This window comes from Quercus robur, chromosome 4, assembly GCF_932294415.1.
Source record: "Quercus robur chromosome 4, dhQueRobu3.1, whole genome shotgun sequence".
NCBI lineage: Eukaryota > Viridiplantae > Streptophyta > Magnoliopsida > Fagales > Fagaceae > Quercus > Quercus robur.
The window spans coordinates 24,818,524-24,838,861 of NC_065537.1; the positions used below are offsets into that span (position 1 = coordinate 24,818,524).

At 39.8% G+C, this 20,338-nt stretch overlaps 2 protein-coding genes and 1 long non-coding RNA gene across 3 annotated transcripts in view; all 3 read right to left on the reverse strand.

Moving 5' to 3' along the window:
* LOC126720957 (uncharacterized) overlaps positions 1 to 18,143 on the reverse strand; it is a 75,905-nt gene extending 57,762 nt beyond the window's left edge. Inside the window, exons 1-2 of the mRNA XM_050423899.1 lie at positions 18,075 to 18,143; positions 17,852 to 17,931 (exon numbers count right to left, since the gene is read on the reverse strand). Of these exons, the coding sequence (XP_050279856.1) occupies positions 17,852 to 17,931; positions 18,075 to 18,123 (129 nt within the window). The 5' untranslated portion in view covers positions 18,124 to 18,143. The remainder of the gene's footprint in view (positions 1 to 17,851; positions 17,932 to 18,074) is intronic.
* LOC126720960 (uncharacterized) lies at positions 14,613 to 16,006 on the reverse strand. Its single transcript, XR_007653745.1, has 3 exons — positions 15,850 to 16,006; positions 15,099 to 15,166; positions 14,613 to 14,906 (listed from the first exon to the last, which is right to left on the reverse strand). It is a non-coding gene; the product is annotated as an uncharacterized LOC126720960 (long non-coding RNA).
* LOC126721613 (uncharacterized) lies at positions 18,143 to 20,338 on the reverse strand. The gene is made up of 2 exons (XM_050424664.1): positions 19,794 to 20,338; positions 18,143 to 19,468 (listed from the first exon to the last, which is right to left on the reverse strand). Exons 1-2 carry the CDS (start codon positions 19,863 to 19,865, stop codon positions 18,143 to 18,145), a joined length of 1,398 nt encoding a protein of 465 aa, XP_050280621.1. The 5' UTR covers positions 19,866 to 20,338.

The following is a 20,338-nucleotide window of genomic DNA, read 5'->3' on the forward strand; positions in this document are numbered from 1 at the left end:
TCAATGTAGTAATGGTCAAGAAAGCAAACGGCAAGTGAAGAATGTGCGTAGATTTCACCGACTTAAACAAGGCTTGCCTCGAGGATAGTTACCCACTACCGCGCATTGACCAGTTGGTAGATTCCATTGCAGGCCACAAATTACTTAGCTTCGTGGATGCTTTCTTTGGATACAATCAGATAAGAATGGACGAAGCAGACCAAGAGAAAACATCCTTTGTCACCAGTCAAGGATTATTCTGTTATAAGGTGATGCCTTTTGGCTTAAAGAATGTAGGGGCGACATATCAGAGATTAGTCAACCACATGTTTCGTTTGCAGATCGGGCGGAATGTGGAAGTCTATGTAGATGACATGTTGGTGAAAAGTCAGGACGAGGGAAGGCATCTAGACGACCTCCAGGAGACATTTGACACACTGAGACAGTACCACATGAAGCTGAATCCTAGCAAATGCGCTTTCAGAGTATCATCAGGGAAGTTTCTTGGATTTATGGTCTCCCACAGAGGAATTGAAGCAAATCCTGATAAAATTCAAGGAATATCGGATATGAAGCCTCCGTAAAATACCAAAGAAATCCAATCCCTCACTGGACGAGTGGCTGTACTTAATAGGTTTGTCTCTAAAGCCACTGACAAATGTTTGCCATTTTTTAAGATTCTTAAAAAAGCATTTTAATGGACTAACGAGTGTCAGAAAGCTTTCGAAGATCTAAAGGCCTACCTTTCCACAGCTCCTTTGTTGAGTCCGTCCGTGGTGGGAGAGGAGTTGTATTTGTACTTAGCAGTAACTCAGCATGCCGTGAGTTCAACATTGATAAGAGAGGAAAACAAAATGCAAAGGCTTGTGTATTATACAAGTAAGGCATTGAGGGGAGCAGAAGGATGATATCCACAAATGGAGAAATTAGTCTTCGCATTGATAACCGCTTCCAGGAAGCTAAGGCATTATTTCCAAGCGCATGTCATTAACGTCATGACAGATCACCCGCTCAAGAAGGCAATGAATAGACTGAAAGTTGCAGGACGATTGATCCAGTGGGCTGTAGAGCTAAGTGAGTTTGACATTAGATATCTGCCAAGGCATGCCATAAAAGCTCAAGCTCTAGCAGATTTCAATGCGAATTTTACCCCAAATCATGATGAGACCGAAGACAGTAAAAGATGGGTCGTCCATGTGGATGGTTCATCTACATGGCATGCAGGTGGAATTGGTGTGGTCCTACAATCCCCAGAAGGAGACAAGCTGAAACATATGGTTCGTTTGCAGTACCAAGCAACAAATGACGAAGTCGAGTATGAAGCCATTCTCAAAGGGCTAGAATTGGCTAAGTCTGTGGATGCCAAATCTATACTCATCCTGGTGATTCTCAGTTGATCTTGGGACAAGTGAATGAGATATATGAAGTTAAGGAAGAACGGATAAGGAAATACCTTAATAGGGTGATGTGCCTTATAAAAAGATTTGAAAAAGCTAATTTTGTTCAAATCCCTAGGGAGGAGAACGTGGAAGCTAATACCATAGCAAAGGAAGCCTCAGCAAATGAAATTGTGGATGAATTTGATGAAATTCAGTATATGCCAAGTATAGATATCCCAGAAGTACAATAGGTGGAGAGCCGAGAAAATTGGATGACCCCGATTGTATCATACTTGAAAGACGGATGACTTCCAAAAGAGAAGGATGAAGCCAGGAAGTTGAGGATAAGATTAGCTAGGTACATTCTAATAGACGAGGTGCTATACAAAAGAGGTTTTTCTCAACCTTATCTTAGATGCTTAGCCCCAGATGAAGCAAACTACGTGTTAAGAGAAGTTCATGAAGGTGCCTGTGGCAATCACTCAAGATCTAGGTCGCTTGTCCACAAGGTCGTCCGTGCGGGGTATTATTGGCTAAACAGGCAAGCTGATGCTAAGGCATATGTCAAATTCTGCGACCAATGCCAACGGTTTAGCAACGTCTCCAGACAACCATCAGAGTACCTCACCCTGATGATGGCACCGTGGCCCTTTGCGCAATGGGGACTAGACATTTTGGGTCCTTTCCCGCTAGGTACATGGCAGATGAAGTTTCTAATTGTGGGCATCGATTACTTCACCAAATAGGTGGAAGCTGAATTGTTAGCAAGTATCACACAACAGAATGTTAAAAATTGCGTGTGGAAGAACATTGTGTGTAGATTTAGAGTGCCCAAGGTATTGGTGTCTGATAACGGATGACAGTTTGACAATGCACTCTTCAGGGACTTCTGTGCACACTTTGGAATACAGAATCATTATTCCTTACCCGCTCATCCCCAAGCAAATGGCCAAGTTGAAGTAGCAAATCGATCCTTGTTGAAAATCATCAAGACTCAGCTTGAGTGGGCAAAAGGGGTATGGCCAGATGAGTTGCCTGGTGTTTTATGGGCGTATAGGACGACAGTGAGAACCCCTACGGGAGAAACTTCTTTCAAACTAGCTTATGAAAGCGAAGCAGTCATACCTGCAGAAGTACATATGGCCAATCACAGGGTGATGATGTATCAAGATAAGGACAATGAGGAGCAACTCCGTTTGAACCTTAATCTAATAGACGAGGTAAGGGCAAATGCAGAACACAGGACAGCAAACAAGAACCTCATGGCTAGGCAATATGATGCAATGGTGAAGCCAAGGCGTTTCAACATAGGAGATCTTGTCCTGAGAAAGGTCTCTTTGGCAACCAGAAACCCAGCTCATGGGAAATTGGGCCCAAATTGGGAAGGACCCTATAGAGTTATCAACTGTAAAAGGCAAGGATCCTACTACTTGAAGGCCCTGGATGGGAGGAAATTGGAACACCTTTGGAATGTGGAGCACCTGAGGAGGTACTATCAGTAAAAGTGAGCTTGGACGAAGTATACTTGTCTGTTTACTTATGTTCTACTTATGTTTTATGCTGTTTGAGTTTGATTCTACTACTTTACTATTTATGTTGTGTTGTGATTATGGACGAAGTTATGGAGTTTGTATTTATTAAATAAAAAGAAGGGCATTAATATGTATATGCCTTATTTGTAAACAATATTTATGTTATGTACAAAATGTTGTGTAAATTTCTTATCTCCATGCTATTTTCGTTCGAACTAACCCACAACAAGGCCGAAAAGCCCAAGACGAGGAAATTCTTCAGACGCGGAGATGTAACTTCAATTCCAAGTATAGACAAGAAAACTTTCCCCAAGAAATGCCACGTCCACAAAATGTTCGTCCCTAAAACAGATGGGATGAAACATAGTATACATCCACACATGGACAAATAATGGCACGTCCACAAAACGTTCATCCCAGAAACAGACGGGATGAAACATAGTACACGTCCACACATGGACGGATAAATGCAAAGGCAAGATGTTTTGACTTATTGACTAAAGCATTCTAAAGCAATCTAGTTTATGGACGAATGCAAAGTTGTCTTATTTGCATTAGAAATGAAAAAACAGTGAAGTCTCAAGACGAGTGATGCTTGTAATTAGTATTTTACCAAGACGAGTATTTCACCAAGACGAATTATATCTTAAAAGTTCAAGTACTTTATAAGGTATTACTTCCATGGACGAGTAGAAATTTAAAATGAAACCACAAATAACTTTCGTCCATGTTATAACAAAAAAACAAGTAAAGCAATTGTTTTAAGGGTGGACGACCAACGTCCAAACACCCTTGAAAAGTAAAACTTGTTGATAACTTGTCTGAAAGCTATGGACGAGATTAATATAAAATTACAACAACAAGTCTTAAGATTAAAAACAAAATAAAAAAGTAAAAAAGCATAATCAGGCTGGAGGGGCATTAGTGTTCTGATTGTCTTGGGGTGGCTGGGTTGTAGCATCATCCTCTATGTTAACATCTTCTAAGCTCATCTGGAGGAGGGAACTGGTAGGAGCACCACTGAGATTAAGTTTGATAGAACTTAAGTCAATATTAGGGAAGCTCTCCATGGTGTCCAGCCTGAAGTCCTCAAACCCAGCTGCATAGTTGGTATCCAGTAGGTCCGTAAGCTGCTTGGACGCCTTAAACTCTGCAACTGCGTCTTCCTTGGCCTTCTTGAGAAGATCAGTCAGCTCGTCATTCTTCTTTTGTAAGTGGTCAAGACGAGTGTCCTTCTCCACGACATTAGTCTTCAGCTTTTCAATCTGATTTTGCAGCTCCTTTGCCCCTTCATTGGCCTTAGCAGCTGCCTCAGCCCACCGTTTACTCTCGTCCTTCACTTCCTTGATTCTCCTTTCCAATAAGACCCTCGTCTTGTCCAGATCAGTTGCTTGCCTGGACGTAGCAATGAACTTGGACATAACTTGGATCAAGGTTTTTGTTAGGAATCTTGTCAAAAAGGATGAGACAAAAAAGAAAAAGAAAGGGAAAGTATACATACTTTGAAAAGGTCATGAACCTCAGAATGCTCAAAGTCCTTCAAAGACATGTCATAGCAGGCAGTCACATCCGCATCAATCACAGCCATCCCAAATCTTTCCCAAGCTAGATCCTCGTTCCCAATAAGGTGTTGAGGTACTTGGTGAGAAGGCTGAGACGAGGAAGGCGCCTTAACTATGGACGGGGCTTGCATAGGAGAGTCCTTGGGTTTTTAATCAAGGATCTGGACATCTTCAGGCTCATGAACAGGAATAGGTGTGGATTGAACATCCTTAGGCTTAGACGACTTGTGTTTGACCTTTTTCTCCCTGCGCCTACTTGGAAGGTTCCCCAAGTCAACCCTAGGGATAAATTCTTTCTTTTATCACCTATTGATAGATGAGATTGAGGCGGTGACTCCTGCCTAACTGCCTCATTCACAACTTCTTTGCATTTGTTTTCCTTCATTGTAGCTATTCCTAAAAAGAAAGATGTTAAAAAAAAAAAAAAAAAAACAAACAAACAAACAAAAAAAAAAAGGGTGAGAAGGGAAAGGGGAAACAATTAGGAGAGCTTACGTCTACGGATGGTAAGCTCATGTGCAAGGGCTTCAGTAGACGGGTTAGGACCCAAACCCCAAGTGGCAAGACGTTGAAGACTAGCCAAAGAATGGAAAGCCTTGTTAGTATGCAGACAAACTTTTTGAATCCGTTCAATATAAAACTTGCTTAAGCGAGGTCGTCTAGCACCTGTGCAAAAAAATAAAAAAAATAAACAGCCGTTTACAAAGGTAAATACAATACAAAACGAAGCAACAACCATAAGCATATCTTCAGGACAAAGGTTCCCTAACTCTTCTGTGAATGGAGGAAATGGGTCTTGAGAAACCTCGAGGGGGTGTCCAGCCCAGAAACCTAAGATGAAGAAGAACTCCATCTTCCAATTCCTATCCGAGGAAACTATAGACTTAATCAATCTATAATCCTTCCCTCTAGTTGTGAATTGATAAAAACCAAGGGACTGATTAATCTCGGAAGGCTTGTAACAATAAAGGAACTCGTCCACGGTAAAAGGACGGTTCCCCTCAAATACATCCCTCCATAAAACTTGCATGGAGACAATTAACCTCCATGCATTGGGGTTAAGTTGACAAACACCTATACCTAACTTACTAAGTAATTCTCTGGCAAAAACATTTAAAGGTAACCTAAGTCCACCTAAGAGATAGGCTTCATAAATACCTATCCCAAAATGTGGCTGACAGCACCACTCCCCACGAACTGCTAACCTAGGTTTGAGGTCGTCTGGGATTTGGTACCACTTCTTGAGTAAATCTAATCTCCTATCATCCGTCTTGGATTCTATTCCTATAACACAACTGTACACTACCTCAACCTAGTCCTGAACTACGGACGAGGGAACACTTGTACCAGACTGGGATCTAGACTCGGTCCTCATCTTAAGTCCTTGGAGAACCTCTAAAGGAACCCCAGGGACACCGGACACATACTCGTCCATGGTGTTTCCTCCACTACTAGTACTGCTATTACTACTATCACTAGAGCCACTAAAACTACTTGGGTCATGATACTCGTCTATGGCTTTGCCCAAACTATTACTAGACGAGGAAAGAACGGTCTCAGACATTTTTAAGAAAACTTAAAATCTGAGGACGAGGATTAAAGAAATACCTGAAATCTAGACGAGAAAACTAAGGACGAGAGGATACTTCTAGACGAGGCGCTAAGACGAGGATGCTCAAGGAAGGAAATCTCAGAAATGTAAAGGGTACTGGAGGAATTCTACTATTTATAGGCTGTTAACTTAGGGATGTGAAATGACGCAGCCAACCAAAATACAACACGTGGCATACTCCTAGAAAAAATAACCAAACGCATCAGTTTATCAGTAAGATTGTGACACATGGCATGCCCAATTGCTAGCATTAAGTGCACATTTTGAAAATTGCCTAAAATTATCCTAGAGACGACTCATGGACAAGGGGGCAACTGATGGTGTCTAAAAATGACCAACTCCTAATTCGTCCATAGAGGTCGTCCATATAAAGGGTAAAAGAGTGAACACTCGTCCTTAGTCCACAAGGGATACAAAGATTAGCTGCCCGTCTATCGTCCATAGAGATCTCTGGATGACGTCTTCTGACTGATGAACAATCTCCCGTCTAACAGTGCTTAGGACGAGCCTAACAACGGTTTAGACATGAAAAGATAACTGCTATAGCAGTTATCATGTTATACACTCTAGACTCTGTGAAAATGAGGGAAGTTATCCAACGAATAACCGTTTCCTAAACCTATAAAAGGGCATGAATCTCCGACCAGAAAAGGCTAAGTATTTTCCAAACATTATCTCTCTTTAAGTGGAGAATTCTTTGTTTCAGAAGAAAATGCTAACTTTACCATCGGAGGGTTTGTGACGGGCCAACCCTGATCTCCTCTGATCTCTTGTTTCTTATCTCTCAGGCCCTTAACATCATCACTATCCGTGCTGTTCAACTAACCGATTCCTTTTTTTTTTTTTTTGAAAACCCAATCAAAACTCATGCATTCATAATAACAGAGAGTCAGAATACAAGGCCTCTAAAGCCGGGGGCGGTGAATCTTCCAGCCATACAATTTCATTCTCTATCTCCCTAGCAAACTGAGCTAACGAATGAGCAGCTCCATTAGCACTCCGTCGAACCCAGCTTGTGGACCAGGCATGTAGACCAACTGTGAAGCATCTAATATCATCATATATATGGCCTAACCGTGAACAGTTAACCCGAGGTGATGATATGGCTTTCATAACTTCAGCATTGCCTCCCTCAATGATCAGATCGGAGAAACCGCATCCACTGCAAACTCCATGGCTTTACGACAAGCGAGCGCTTCCGCTTCCTCGCTATCTGTGACTGGTGGACCTCGGGCTGCATAGGCAGCCATCACTTCCCCCTTCTCATTCCGTATGACCGCACCAAACCCAGAGGTCCGCAAGCTTGGAGACGTTGCCGCATCGAAATTCAGCTTGTAGACCAAGCCCGATGGTGGTTTCCACCTATCACTGTCCCCACCTAAGGGCGTCTCGATGGCCAGCAAGCCCTGAGCATCCTGGAAATCCACCAACATGTCCTTGGCTCTTTAAGTAAGCTTAGCTGGATCTTGAACATGTCCTCCATGAATAATAGAGTTCCGTTGGTTCCATAATATCCATCCTTGCACCAAAAACAACTCAAACTCTTCTGTAGGCAGCCTATCCATCATGCCTTCAACCAATTGCATAAAATCCCATTGTCCCAGGACACTTTTCTGAATTTTGCTAGAACAGCCCGCCCACACATCTTGAGCCACTCGACATTCCCACAGAACGTGAAGCACAGATTCCGATCCTCCTTTGCAAATTTCGCACCCACCATCCTCTGTTATCTTGCATCGAAACAAAGCATCCTTGGTTGGGAGGATATCCTGACATGCCCTCCATCCAAAAATCTTTATTTTGTTGGGCACATGAAGCTTCCACAACTTGGCCCACACATGACTTCCCCGAATTGGCATAGAGGACTCGCCCACTCCTTGCCCCTCTCTTGAAAGTGTACGTGCAATATAATATCCCGACTTCACCGTGTATGCCCTAGTTTTATTATGGAGCCAATACACCTTGTCCATCACATATCTCCTACTCAATGGAATCCGTAGAATCGCCTCCGCATCATCCCTGTGGAATCTACTCCTTATAAGCTCACCATCCCAGGTATGCCTTTCCCAATCAATTAACTCGGCAACTCTCCATTCCCATTCCTCTTCAACAGGTGGGTGAATCACCTTATTAGATGGATAGTTAGGGATCCATTTATCCTGTGTGACTCGAATAGAGGATCCGTTACCCACTCTCCAGCAGCAACCAGTCTTCAAAATTGGTTTGGCAGCAATAAGGCTCTTCCACGTATATGAGCTATTTGGGGTATCAGAGGCCTCCAAGAAGCTTGTTCTAGGGAAGTACCTTGCTTTGAGGCAGCCATAAAGAAGCGAGTTTTGATCTTGTATAAGTCTCCACCCTTGTTTTGCCAGCATAGCAAGGTTGAAATCCCTCAGATCTCTAAAGCCCATCCCCCCCTCCTTTTTGGGTTGTGATAATGCACTCCAACTCCTCCAGTGAATTTTCCTCTCATCCCCCACCTGTCCCCACCAAAATCTTGCACACATAGAGTTTAGCTCATTACAAAGTTTGACTGGGAGTAGAAAAACCCCCATCGTGTACGTCGGAATGGACTGGGCCACCGCTTTTATTAGCACCTCATTTCCCGCCCTAGACAACATCTTACCCTTCCACCCTTGAATCTTTTTCCAAACTCTATCCTTTAGAAAGGAGAAGGTTTGGTATTTTGCACGACCAACAAGAGTGGGCAAGCCTAAGTAAGACTCAAATCTGTCCACAGCCTTGACCCCTAGTTCATGCTTAATCCAATCTCTCTGTGCTCCCTCAGTGTTACTACTGAAAAAAACTGAGGACTTCTAAAAGTTGATGCATTGGCCGGAAGCATCTTCATATAATTTGAGAGTTTGGTTAATGACATGAACTTCTTCCTTATTGGCCTGGCAAAAAAGCAGGGAATCATCTGCAAACAATAGGTGGGAGATACTTGGGGCTCTCCGACAAACAGATATGCCATGTATCCTTCCTTCCAGCTCTGCTTTGGCAAGTAATGCAGTAAAGCCTTCTGCACATAACAGAAACAAATAAGGAGACAAAGGGTCTCCTTGACGGAGTCCCCTAGAAGGGATAATATGGCCATAAGATTTACCATTAATGCAAATAGAAAAGGAAGGTGAAGTAACACAACCCATCACACGCTTAATCCATACTTCTGGAAAGCCCAGTTTCACCATGATTCCATTAAGAAAGGATCATTCAACTCGATCATAAGCTTTGCTAATATCCAACTTCAATGCTAAGGATCCTTTCCTTCCCTTTTTTCTACAATGCATACTATGTAAGGTTTCATATGCAACCAGCACATTATCAGTAATGAGTCGGCCAGGTACAAAGGCACTTTGTATTGGAGAGATCAAATGAGGGAGGATCAGTTTAAGTCTGTCTGCAATCACTTTGGAAATAATCTTGTAGATAACATTGCAGAGACTAATGGGCCTAAAGTCTGTCATTTTTTCTGGGGATTTTATTTTTGGAATAAGGACAATATGGGTATAATTAATATTAGGCAACATATTCCCATTATTTAAATAATCCAGAACAGCAGTAGTCACATCATCACCAACAATATGCCAAAATTTCTGATAAAAAAGAGTATTCATACCGTCTGGACCAGGAGCTTTTGTAGGACCCATCTGAAACAGTGCTACTCGGACTTCCTCAGCAGTGTATTCACAAGTTAGGACTTCCTTCATATTGGTGGTTACTTTATTAGGAACAGCACTAAGACAATCCGCCATACGGTCACAGCTACCTGCTCGAAACAAATTCTCAAAATATTCAGTGGCCACCCTAGCAATATCCTCAACTTCATCACACCACCTATCATGCCCATCTTTAATCCCCTGTATGTAGTTTCTCCGCTGTCTTTGAGTGGGTTTAGAGTGGAAAAACTTTGTGTTCTTGTCCCCATGTTTCAACCAGGCCACTCGGGATCGTTGAGCCCAATAAATCTCCTGTTTGAGGAGAAGATCATCTAACTGCCTACTTGATGCCAACAGTTCAGCTTTGCACTCTTCAGTATAGTCACTAGCTTTAAGCCTCTCCACGTGTCTCTGTAACTTTTTAATGGCTTCAATATCCGGGTGGGTCCTAGAAGAACCCCATGCATGTAATTCCTCCCCACAACTTGCTATCTTTTCATGTGCAGCAGCTAAAGGAGATAACACTCCACTTGTTTTGTTCCAAGCATCATGTACAGTTGCCTCACAATCTTCCCAAAGCAGCCAAGCTTCCTAAAAGCGAAAGCTCTTTGGCCCATGAGTTCTAAAGTCCCTAGCTCTTCTAGTCTCCAGCAAAATTGGGAAATGGTCAGAGGCATGTGAAGAGAGATGATATACAGTGCTATCCAGGAACTTTTCTCTCCACTCCACATTCGCCACAGCCCGGTCCAGCTGTTCCTTTGTATTTGCAACCCCTGGCCGTTTGTTGTTCCATGTGAGAGGGAATCCAACAAAGCCTAGATCAGCCAAACGGCAGGAATCCAACGCCATGCGAAACTCATCCATCTGTGACTGACTCGGTGGACATCGACTTTGTTTTTCGGATGTGTGCAGGATAGCGTTGAAATCCCCTATACACATCCATGGCCCATTAACGAAAGACAAGAGATGGTTTAACGGAGCCCAAGATTTATGTTTCTGACTTGCTTCCGGCCACCCATAAAATCCAGTTAAGTACCATTCGAAACCATCCTCCTCCACCACCTTCGCAAGCACATGGTTATCTGTAAAGTTAATGACATCCAATTTTACCTCTGTTTTCCAAAGCAACGCTAGCCCACCTCCAGAATTCGGCTTTTTGACAATCAACTTGTTCTTTTACGGTAACTCTCTACAATACCAGTCAAAACCTTCTCTGTCCAAGCGTGTCTCCATTAAAAAACACACTGTGGGAGCTTTGTCCTTCACTAGTTTGTGAAGGTTGCGAACTGTCCAAGGGTTCCCAAGCCCTTGGCAGTTCCAACTTAACAGCTTCATTGTGCTCGGCAAGGGCGTTCCAACGCCCCCGCCGCTTTGCTATCCTGAGAGTCATTCTGCACCTTCCCACGCTTTACTTGTTTTATCTCCATTCCTTCTGCATGGTCCTGTTCATTTTCATGCACCAAGCTTCTTTTTCCCAGGGACGTGTTAGTCTCGCTCTTCTTGTTTTCATTAAGCCCACAGTCCATATGTGAAAGTCTAGTCCAAGTGGGCCAAGACTTATTTGAATTTGGCCCATTATGCTTTAAGCCTTCCCCATGCTCATTCACGTTACTAGCATGGTTTGTCACTTCCTCACGTGCAAGTTCAAGATTCAAATTTTGAGCTTCGAAAAATACTTCCGTAGATCTCGCATTCATCCGTTCACTATCAATCCCGGATTTCACGCCTTCCCCCATGATCTCCTCCTAGAATTTTGGGACAATCCCGGAACATCCGTTACCTACATTCTTAGGCTTGTCAACCGCCATAGACCGTAATTCATTGGAAGCCATCGCCGCCGCTCCACCATGCCCATCTCCATGCACCTTTCCGAATACCTCAACATTCTCATCCCGTTGGTAATTCGGCCGGCTTGAATCTTGCCTTGGAGGCGACCGGGTTCGCCCACCCGAAGCTCTCATCCACTCCCCATATTGGCAGACCACATAGCCGCCGCTGCTTTTTGTCTGTGCAAAATAGTGCCCACAGTGCTTGATGTCGTGCCCCAATATTCCACACCAATGGCAAAACAATGGTAGGCGTTCATATTTAAAGGTGACCCAAGTTTTCTAACCATCGGACCCAGCAAGAAAGCCTCCTCGGCGAATTGGTTTCAAGATCGGGATGGCCACTTTAACCCTCATAAACAAACTTTGAGTGTCTTGTCGCCGACGCTTCTCCACTTCCTCCACTTCACCTAGTCGGCTACCTACTTCCGTCGCAACCTTTGGGGACACCATATCAAATGGGGCGCCCCATATTTGAATCCACAAAGCCACAAACTCGAACCTAACGTTCTCCGCTGTCATCCCTTTTTTCCACCTTTGGAGCATAAGTGCCTGATTGTCAAAGGTCCATGGTCCACCCCTGAAAACCCTCTCCAGATCATATTCCATGTTAAACTTGAATAGGAATAAGCTTGTTCCCACTTCAACAATCTGTACACTCTCCTCCAATCCCCAGGCTCTCTTTAAAGTATTCAGAGCAGCTTTCTTGTTAAACGGTTTGCAGGTAAGGAACTTTCCGATCAGGCTCTGAGTACAGCTCTCGATTTCTTCCTTTCTACCCTCATCTGTCAAAGCTATAACCTCTTCCTCTTCCGTTGTCAATGTCATCCTCTCCAAACTGTTTATCACGTCCTCCGCCATCGTTGTCCAATGAAAATAAAAGCAAAATCAGACCCTTAGTGAGGCACCAAGGGAGGGAGATACCACGTAGTAGCACGGGAGAGAGAACTCCTACAAAGAGGAGAGATATGCGGTCAAGTTCATTTTCTTAAAAGCTAGAGAAAAATTAACTAACTAACCGATTCCTTGATCATTATCAATTATTATTATTATTATTTTGAGAAAGAAATTTTATATTATTTAATGAGTACAAATAAATCTATTTCTTACCTATTATGTAATAAGGGTATAATAGTCAATTTATATAAACTACATTTTCTATGCTCTCACTTTTCTTTTGAACCAAATAAAAAAGTTTTTCACCCTCCCACTTTTCCACCTCTCCAACCAAAAATACACGAGAGAAAACTAAATATTTTCTATCCTCTAACTTTTCCATCCTACCACTAATTTTTCATCCTCCCACTTTTCCATTCCTCCAACCAAACAGACCCTAAGAGAAGGAAAAAAAATGGGAGAGAGGAGTGTTTAGATGAGAAGGGAAAAAGGGAGAGAAAATGGTGAGGCTTAGTGATTTTCTCTTTGGGCCTACCAAATTTCAACCCCCAAAAAATAGGAGAGAAAATTGAGGGCAAATGGTAAATACTAAATACCATTCTGCCCTACATTCCTTTTCCCATTGTTTTCCACATATTTTTTTCTCTTTTTTTCCCCACTTTTAAGTTAACATTTGGCATGCATTTTTTTATACATAAACTCCAATTTTTTTCCTAGTAATATATATATATATATATATATTTAGTAGAGGCATGACAATATTTTCTATCCTCTCATTTTTCTTTTCAACCACTTTTCCACCCCAAATCAAACATCACAAGATAAAACTAAAATCTCTTCTATCCCTTCACTTTTCTATCATTTCTCTATTTTCAATCCTCCCACTTTTCCATCTCCCCAACTAAACAAACCCTTAAAGAAACTAACTCACAAAAGGAAAATATTAACACAGATGATCCTTGTCTCATTATGCTTAAAATATAGTAGAATGAGGAAAAAGAAGGAATTGGAGAGAGAGAGCTATCTACACTACCACATCCACGAGCTCCTTTTGGATCTGTTGTTTCTTAAATCAAAAGTTTGGACTTAAATAAAGTGTAGTTATGTGAGGTAAGTGGTCTGATTAATGCTGGCTTAAAACCATACTTTATATAGGTTTAGGACATGCCTAATGTCCATCCTTGAACAAGGATTCAAGCTTTTGGTTGTTGTATATTTCAAAAAATGGCAACCTTGAGTTTTGTTCTTATTTGAATATTAGAACCATTTTGTTTTGTAACTATTTTGGCTAATATGTTGACCAAACCAGCTTTGTTGTGCTCTCTTAAGAAAAAATTACCCCTAAAAAGGGGATTTGGTCAATTAGCATTAAGCAAGGTCATATTACTTTTTCATAGTGGAGGAAATTAGTTCAAGATTTTGAGCAAATATATAAGAGATCAGTCAAGGTGTGTTTTTCTGTTTTTGTGGCCAGCACATGGGCTTGCTCATGGACACAGACTATGCAAGTACTTCTAGCTTACTTGGCAATCTCTATCTATTTATCCAGAAAAAAAAAAAAAAAAAAAAAAAAATCTCAATCTTTTGGGTCCATGAGTACTACTAGTTCTCTCAAGACATTCACATATTAAATTGCTACACTCAACTAGGAATCTTCACAAGTTTCTAAAACAATACCATGTTTATGTCTTTCCACAATTGGTAAAAAGTCAACATGTAAATACATAAATAATTTGCACTATAGAACTCAAAGGGAATTTGTATTTGGAAGTCTAGGGGATGTTTGTCAATTTATTGATTGATTAGTTTGATTTTGACTAGAAAATTTTCTTTCAGAAAAGGTAATACTAGGGAAAAAAAATTGCTAGTATAGGCCGCTGATTAAGTGTCATTTATCTCATAAGTAGGCACTAATCATGAGCAACCATGTTGTTACCTTTGACTTCTCTTTCTTGGTTGCTATAATACTATTCTATGAAATTCATAAGTCGTCTAGAAGATGCAAGATGTCTCCTTCTATATATAGTTCACAATCAGAAACTTTCTATTAGAGGATAGCAAGTGTTCATTAATTAGACTGAAATTGTGCATTTGATTGTTTTGTATAGGTTGCTGCATCAATGTTGACAATCAAGCAGTCTAAGAAATTGCAATAATGCAGGATCATGATGCAATAGCACTTAATGCAAATAAGATCAAAATGCTTTTTTGCATGAAATTGCATGCAAATACAGAGAGATGGGCAGTAGTCTTTCTCAAGAGAGTATTATATTCTTAGCTTAAATCCTCTAACCAGAGTAGAGTTTTTCAATACTTTAGAAAAAGAAAACAAAATAAGAAATAAGAACAAATGTGCATTGAATGTAGTTAAGATGGGTAGGACATGTATAATATGTAAGAAACATGGCTGGTGATGGTTATGATCTTTGTTTGAGGAATCACGACTGCCAACCCAATGACCTACATCCAAACAGAACAAGAAGTGATAATTATAGATCTATCCATATTAGCTAGAATCCAATAACAATAAGATATTAAAAGTTAAAGATAATAAGTCTCACAACATTTTCAAACTACTACTTAGATTCAAATATTAACTCAATGATTGGTCATGATAAATATCCAGTTGTCCCAAGAAGAATGTAAACATACCTCATTAGTCAATTGGAAAATTTATTAACCACTTCGTGACAACACTTCTCCCCATAGTAGACTTATTTCTGCATATCATATTGATTGGAAAAACAGTAAGCTCTTCAAACTAGCCTTCAATTGAACATGCATGTTTCTCAAATGAGAGAAAGTAAGGAAAAAAAATGACATGAGGTTCTAATTATGCAGATTGAAGCCTTCAAAATACCAGTCAAAATAAGATTACAAAGGAATTATTTTACAATGTTGCACACCAAAATAATAATAATATATGATATATCAGTAATGATAATTAGATGTGTCACAAATCAGGAACTATATTGAGAATGACAAAAGCTATTATCAAAAGTAATTAGTGATCTAATATTGTACGACCTAGGAATTTTCCATTTAGACAAGGACCACAAAAAGTCAAAGGAAAGAAAATCACTTGTATCTAGACATAATTTAAAGTCATGTATAAGGATTTCTTCTTATACCAACATGAGCATTTTCTGGTCACATTATGTGCAGTATCAGGATTTCAACAAGTAGCAGTACTAGTTGGCCTAAAGTATAACAAAACTTACTGTTGATGTTTTTAACTGACACCTTACTCCAGCAACATGGTAACTCCCATTCAACAATGTAATGCATACTTAAGATTGAATAAAACTGCTCTACACTCTCTATTTAAATTTGTTTAAGCTATTCTAAAGTAAGAAAAATTGACTAATAAAATAATTGCTGAAAATTTGAACTTGTTACTTACCTAAAAGTTGTAGATGATGATTCTGAATCATCCCTCAAACTAAGTGAAGCCAACGGTTCTGATAGTGATTGCACAGGATCAGTTTCAGTACAACTATTTGAGCCTATTGGCCATCTCATTGGAACCACTACAGACCTATAGCAAATAAAACTTTGAGTTAGGTTTCCACAACACACATTCTTCCCAAATTTGAGAATTCCAACATGAAAGTTTAAAATTTCCTCTTTCCCACACCCTTCAGGCCTAAAGCACATATTCCGGAACAATGCCCATGCTTAAGTAGTAATTATAAAAATATATTGAGGTCTTCTCTCTCCCTATCAAGTTATATTTATGTGTCTACAATATATATATACCTATATTAATAGATGAAGAATCTTGAACTGCCTTCTAAAACTCTATTTGACAGATTTCTTTGCCTCCAACCAGGAAATCTAACTAGAATAGGTGGTTAGCTGAATTTGTAGCTATATCCAACGTCAAAGGTTCAAAGATTGTAGAGTAGCAAAAAAAAAAAAAAAAAAAAAAAAAGGTTCACTAATCACCATTTTGACTTCAAAAATCACATCTTCCACAATCATGGGAAAAAATTATTAAAAGATAATTGACAAGTATGAATACAAACAAATGCATACCTATTGAGACTTTTGTGTTTGCAGTGATTCATCTTATCCACTGTGTAATTCTCAAGTAAGATATCAAGACGATTTGCTAGTCTTGGAATTTCAGATAATGGCAAAATGTCCCAGACCTTCAAAATCTGAAAGTAATATGAATTCTCCTCAGGTATGTCAACCGTCCAAACAAGATTTAGCAACCCATTGACCTTGTACTGCTCTAATAATTGGGAAGGAGTTCCATGATGGTAAAAGAGTTTTTTCATTTCGAGAGGTTGACGCCAACCATTTGCAGGATTTTCCAATAAAGTAAGCACTTCTTTACAAATCTCAGCATTTTCAACTTTCGACATGGATTTCAAAAAATCATTGCTGAAAGAGACCTAGATAAATAAATAAAAAATAAAAAATTAGTGAGGGTCAATTGATTATTGTTTAAATCTAATGAATTGAGGAATATGGAATTCAAATTCCAAAAGCCAGCCTCCTATATTGAATATTATCTATGCTTTGGTTCCTAGCGTAAAATTGTGATTAAGAAGTAAATGGAAATTAATAAAAATGAACTCACTTGGATATACAAAATCAATTTTAATATGTTGTTCCCCTAATAATATTTGTTCAGGGGGAAGAACAAAACTGAGACACAATGAATAAATCTTTTCCCCTTCATTTTTTGAGCAGTTTTATTATATTATGAACAAACCATACTAACTTTATGGACAAAATAGAAACTGAGGTCAATAAATTCTTCATATTATCAAAAAGAAACTACCATATATGAAATTAAAAAAATTTCAGCTCATACTTTTTGATAAGAGAAGCATAGAAACTAGAAACAATAGTTGATGTATCATTAAAAATAGTAAAAGGAAAAAAATAATTTAATCAGCATACCTTCCATACCTTCCATCAAGCCTTTTTGAACAGAAAGGAATCCATGTTGAGTAAAATGTGTATTTGGTTATGTTCAACCAACGCAACTGTAATAGCCTGGGCCAAGCTTTTGTCTTCATCAGCATTGTAGAAACACCCCCGCTTCTTGGCATCGATGACTAAATCCTTCCAAATAGTGCACTTTTTAATTAAAGTTGCTTCATTTCCCAATATCCAAAGGCAATGCCTGCAGAGTGAAAGCCTGCCTAATTAACGCAAAAGCCACCAGAGCCTCAAAATATGTCAAGACTCAAGTATGCAATGTATTACCTTGTACGGGTAAGTGCCACATTTGCTCTTTGATGATTTTTAAGAAAACCAACTACTCCATTCATATTACATCTGAAAGTAGAGACAATTATCACATCTTCCTCACCACCCTGGAACCCATCAACAGAGCAAACACTAATTGAGAAGTCATCATTAGAGTCAGCACTGTAGTTTTTCACCTTCTCTCCAATTGCATAGACTTGTGCCTTGCATGGTGAGATGATACCAACTTTGACTTTCTTCTTTGTGAAAACAGATTCTTTAGCAGTGGCAAGAGAAACAAATAAAAAAGAGTCATTGTACTCATAAAATGATCTATCATCAAGCTGACCATAATTTAAAATTCCTAGCATAACATTTCAGCAAAACTGAGACTAGGATTTGTTCCAAATTTATACATACCTTTGAAAAGGCTTGCAACTATCTCAGACGCCACAGCAACCTCAACCATATTTTTGAGACTCTGGCTGCTATCGCAGGAAGCTGCTGCTCATCTCCAATGAGAATAGCATGGTGGAGGCCAGGAAGTTGTAAAGGAATGGTGGATTCACATTCCTAAGCTGAGCAGCTTCATCTATAACCAGTACTTCCCATTTAACCATTACTTCATGCAATTTAGCAGAACTTGATACAGTGCAGAAAAATAGACATGAATTCTCCAGGCAGAATTTTTTTATCTCATCCTCGCATCTAAAATCTGGAACAGGGAATTTTTGGGGAAGTGATCTAAGTATCCTAAGGCAATCTTTTCTCACAAAACTAGATTTCATTAAGTTACCGAGTCTGCTTTGTTCATTTTCACCAGAGACTTGCTTTAATCCTTTATCAGCAACGGTAACAGTACACAACAATGTTTCAAGAGATCTGAGAAAATCAAGAGCCAAGTTCATGTTCTTTACCACTTCTAATGAAATAAAAGAAGTGGGTAAGTGTGTAGACAAATTTACAATACAGTAATTGAGACGCTTTAAAGTGCAATCAATTCTTCTCTGAATAAACTCCTCAAAAGATAAAGGATCATCACATTTGTTTTGCATTTCCTCATTCTCTAATTTCTTTTCCTTCTCAGAAGGAAAAATCTCCAGTGTTTTCTTGTTTTTGTTTTCATTTAAGACTTGAACAATAACTTTCTTTATATTTTTCTTGCCCTTCTTGTCTTCAAAGGATTGATCAATCTCCTTTCCCTGGATCCTGTTTCTCCCTTTATTTTTAGTCATCCCTTCAATTTTGTCCTCCTTATTGTCTGTCATGCTTCTTTCATTCAAGTACAACTCATATTGGCGTTTAGGGTCCTCCAGCAAACACATCATTGATAGTAAACTACCTTTCCAACCAGATGATGAAACAAGGCATTCATATAGTATTTTAACACGGTTATCAAGGAATACATCAAGGAGGTCAGGACGATCGAAAATCTTCATTCGCTCACTATTCCCAAATAAAACCACATCTCCAAGCCCATAAGTATCATATTCAAGTGACCCTGTCACATTCTTTAGAAGCCGCTGCGTCACTTCTAAAAGAGCAGTATTGGTTGGGGCACATGTAAGTGTTCCGCATTTCATTCTAAGAAGAGAGCATAACATGAAACCAACTGTCTTGGTTTTCCCAGTCCCTGGAGGACCCCATATTAGTTTGACAGTACTCTGATGGTGGCATTCCCTAGTTACCAAGCAGCTTAAAACTGCATCTTTTTGGGAATCATTTAAATCAGAAGAGCAGATTCTGTACCTAACGTCTGCAAAGGCAGCACTGCAATTTTTTTCCAAAAGGCAGGCAGTACAATTTGTGGCATTCTACATGATGTGAAGAAAGTTCCTCAAAATTAATTATTGCCAAGAATAATATCAAGCCAAAATACACTTTTTGTCCCTAACTCTAGCGATTTTAGTCCCTAAAGTTTAAAGTGAACCCTTTATACCCTTAAAATGATCACTTTTAGTCCATGTAGAGTGATGACATGTCAGCTTTTAGTTTACCACATCATTTAAGGGACTAAAAAGTGATCACTTTAAATTTCCAGGGCAAAAATCGCTCATGCATGTACTAAATATTAGAACCAACAAGAACATATTTAAGCCTAATATCAATATGCCAGACGAAATAAGCAATAATTCTTACCACTGAACTATATTGCAGCACATTCTGAATGATGTTTAAGTTCCCACCTTCCAGCTTAGAGTTCAACGCCATCCATATATACGGATATTTGTGTTCATGTTCGTCAAGGGAACGGCATAAAGAGTCTCTCTCTTCTTGTTCTTGTCTTTTTTAAACAAGATAGGCTTTGAGGATAATATTGTCATACAACTTTCTTGTCTCACACTCAGAACAAAAGCAACAAGATAGGATCTGTTGGGGCTTACTAAATCCGCAATGCATTTTGGTCTCACATCTGTTATGGCAATGAGGTCCCGAGCCACAGGTTCATATCTCCCACCACGATCCTTGAATTTCCTCACACTTTCAAGTGTAACATGGTAAAAGAGGTCTTTGGGTGTTTCCAATTTCACAAATTGTTTGACAAAAAATATTTCACGTGTAGGTGCTTGAGATAGAGTTGACATGCCTGAAAATAAGTCAGCATGTGTTTCTTCAGCAAGTGGATCACAGAACGAGGCCATGTACTCTTTCGTCGAGGAGAATGACTGTGGGATCTTTCTCAT

Excerpts from the sequence above, each read along its gene's own strand:
- LOC126721613 (XM_050424664.1), bottom strand. The coding sequence starts at position 19,865 with ATGGCGTTGAACTCTAAGCTGGAAGGTGGGAACTTAAACATCATTCAG. Across the intron at positions 19,469-19,793 it reads TGCTGCAATATAGTTCAGTG|AATGCCACAAATTGTACTGC; the intron begins GTAAGAATTATT and ends CACATCATGTAG.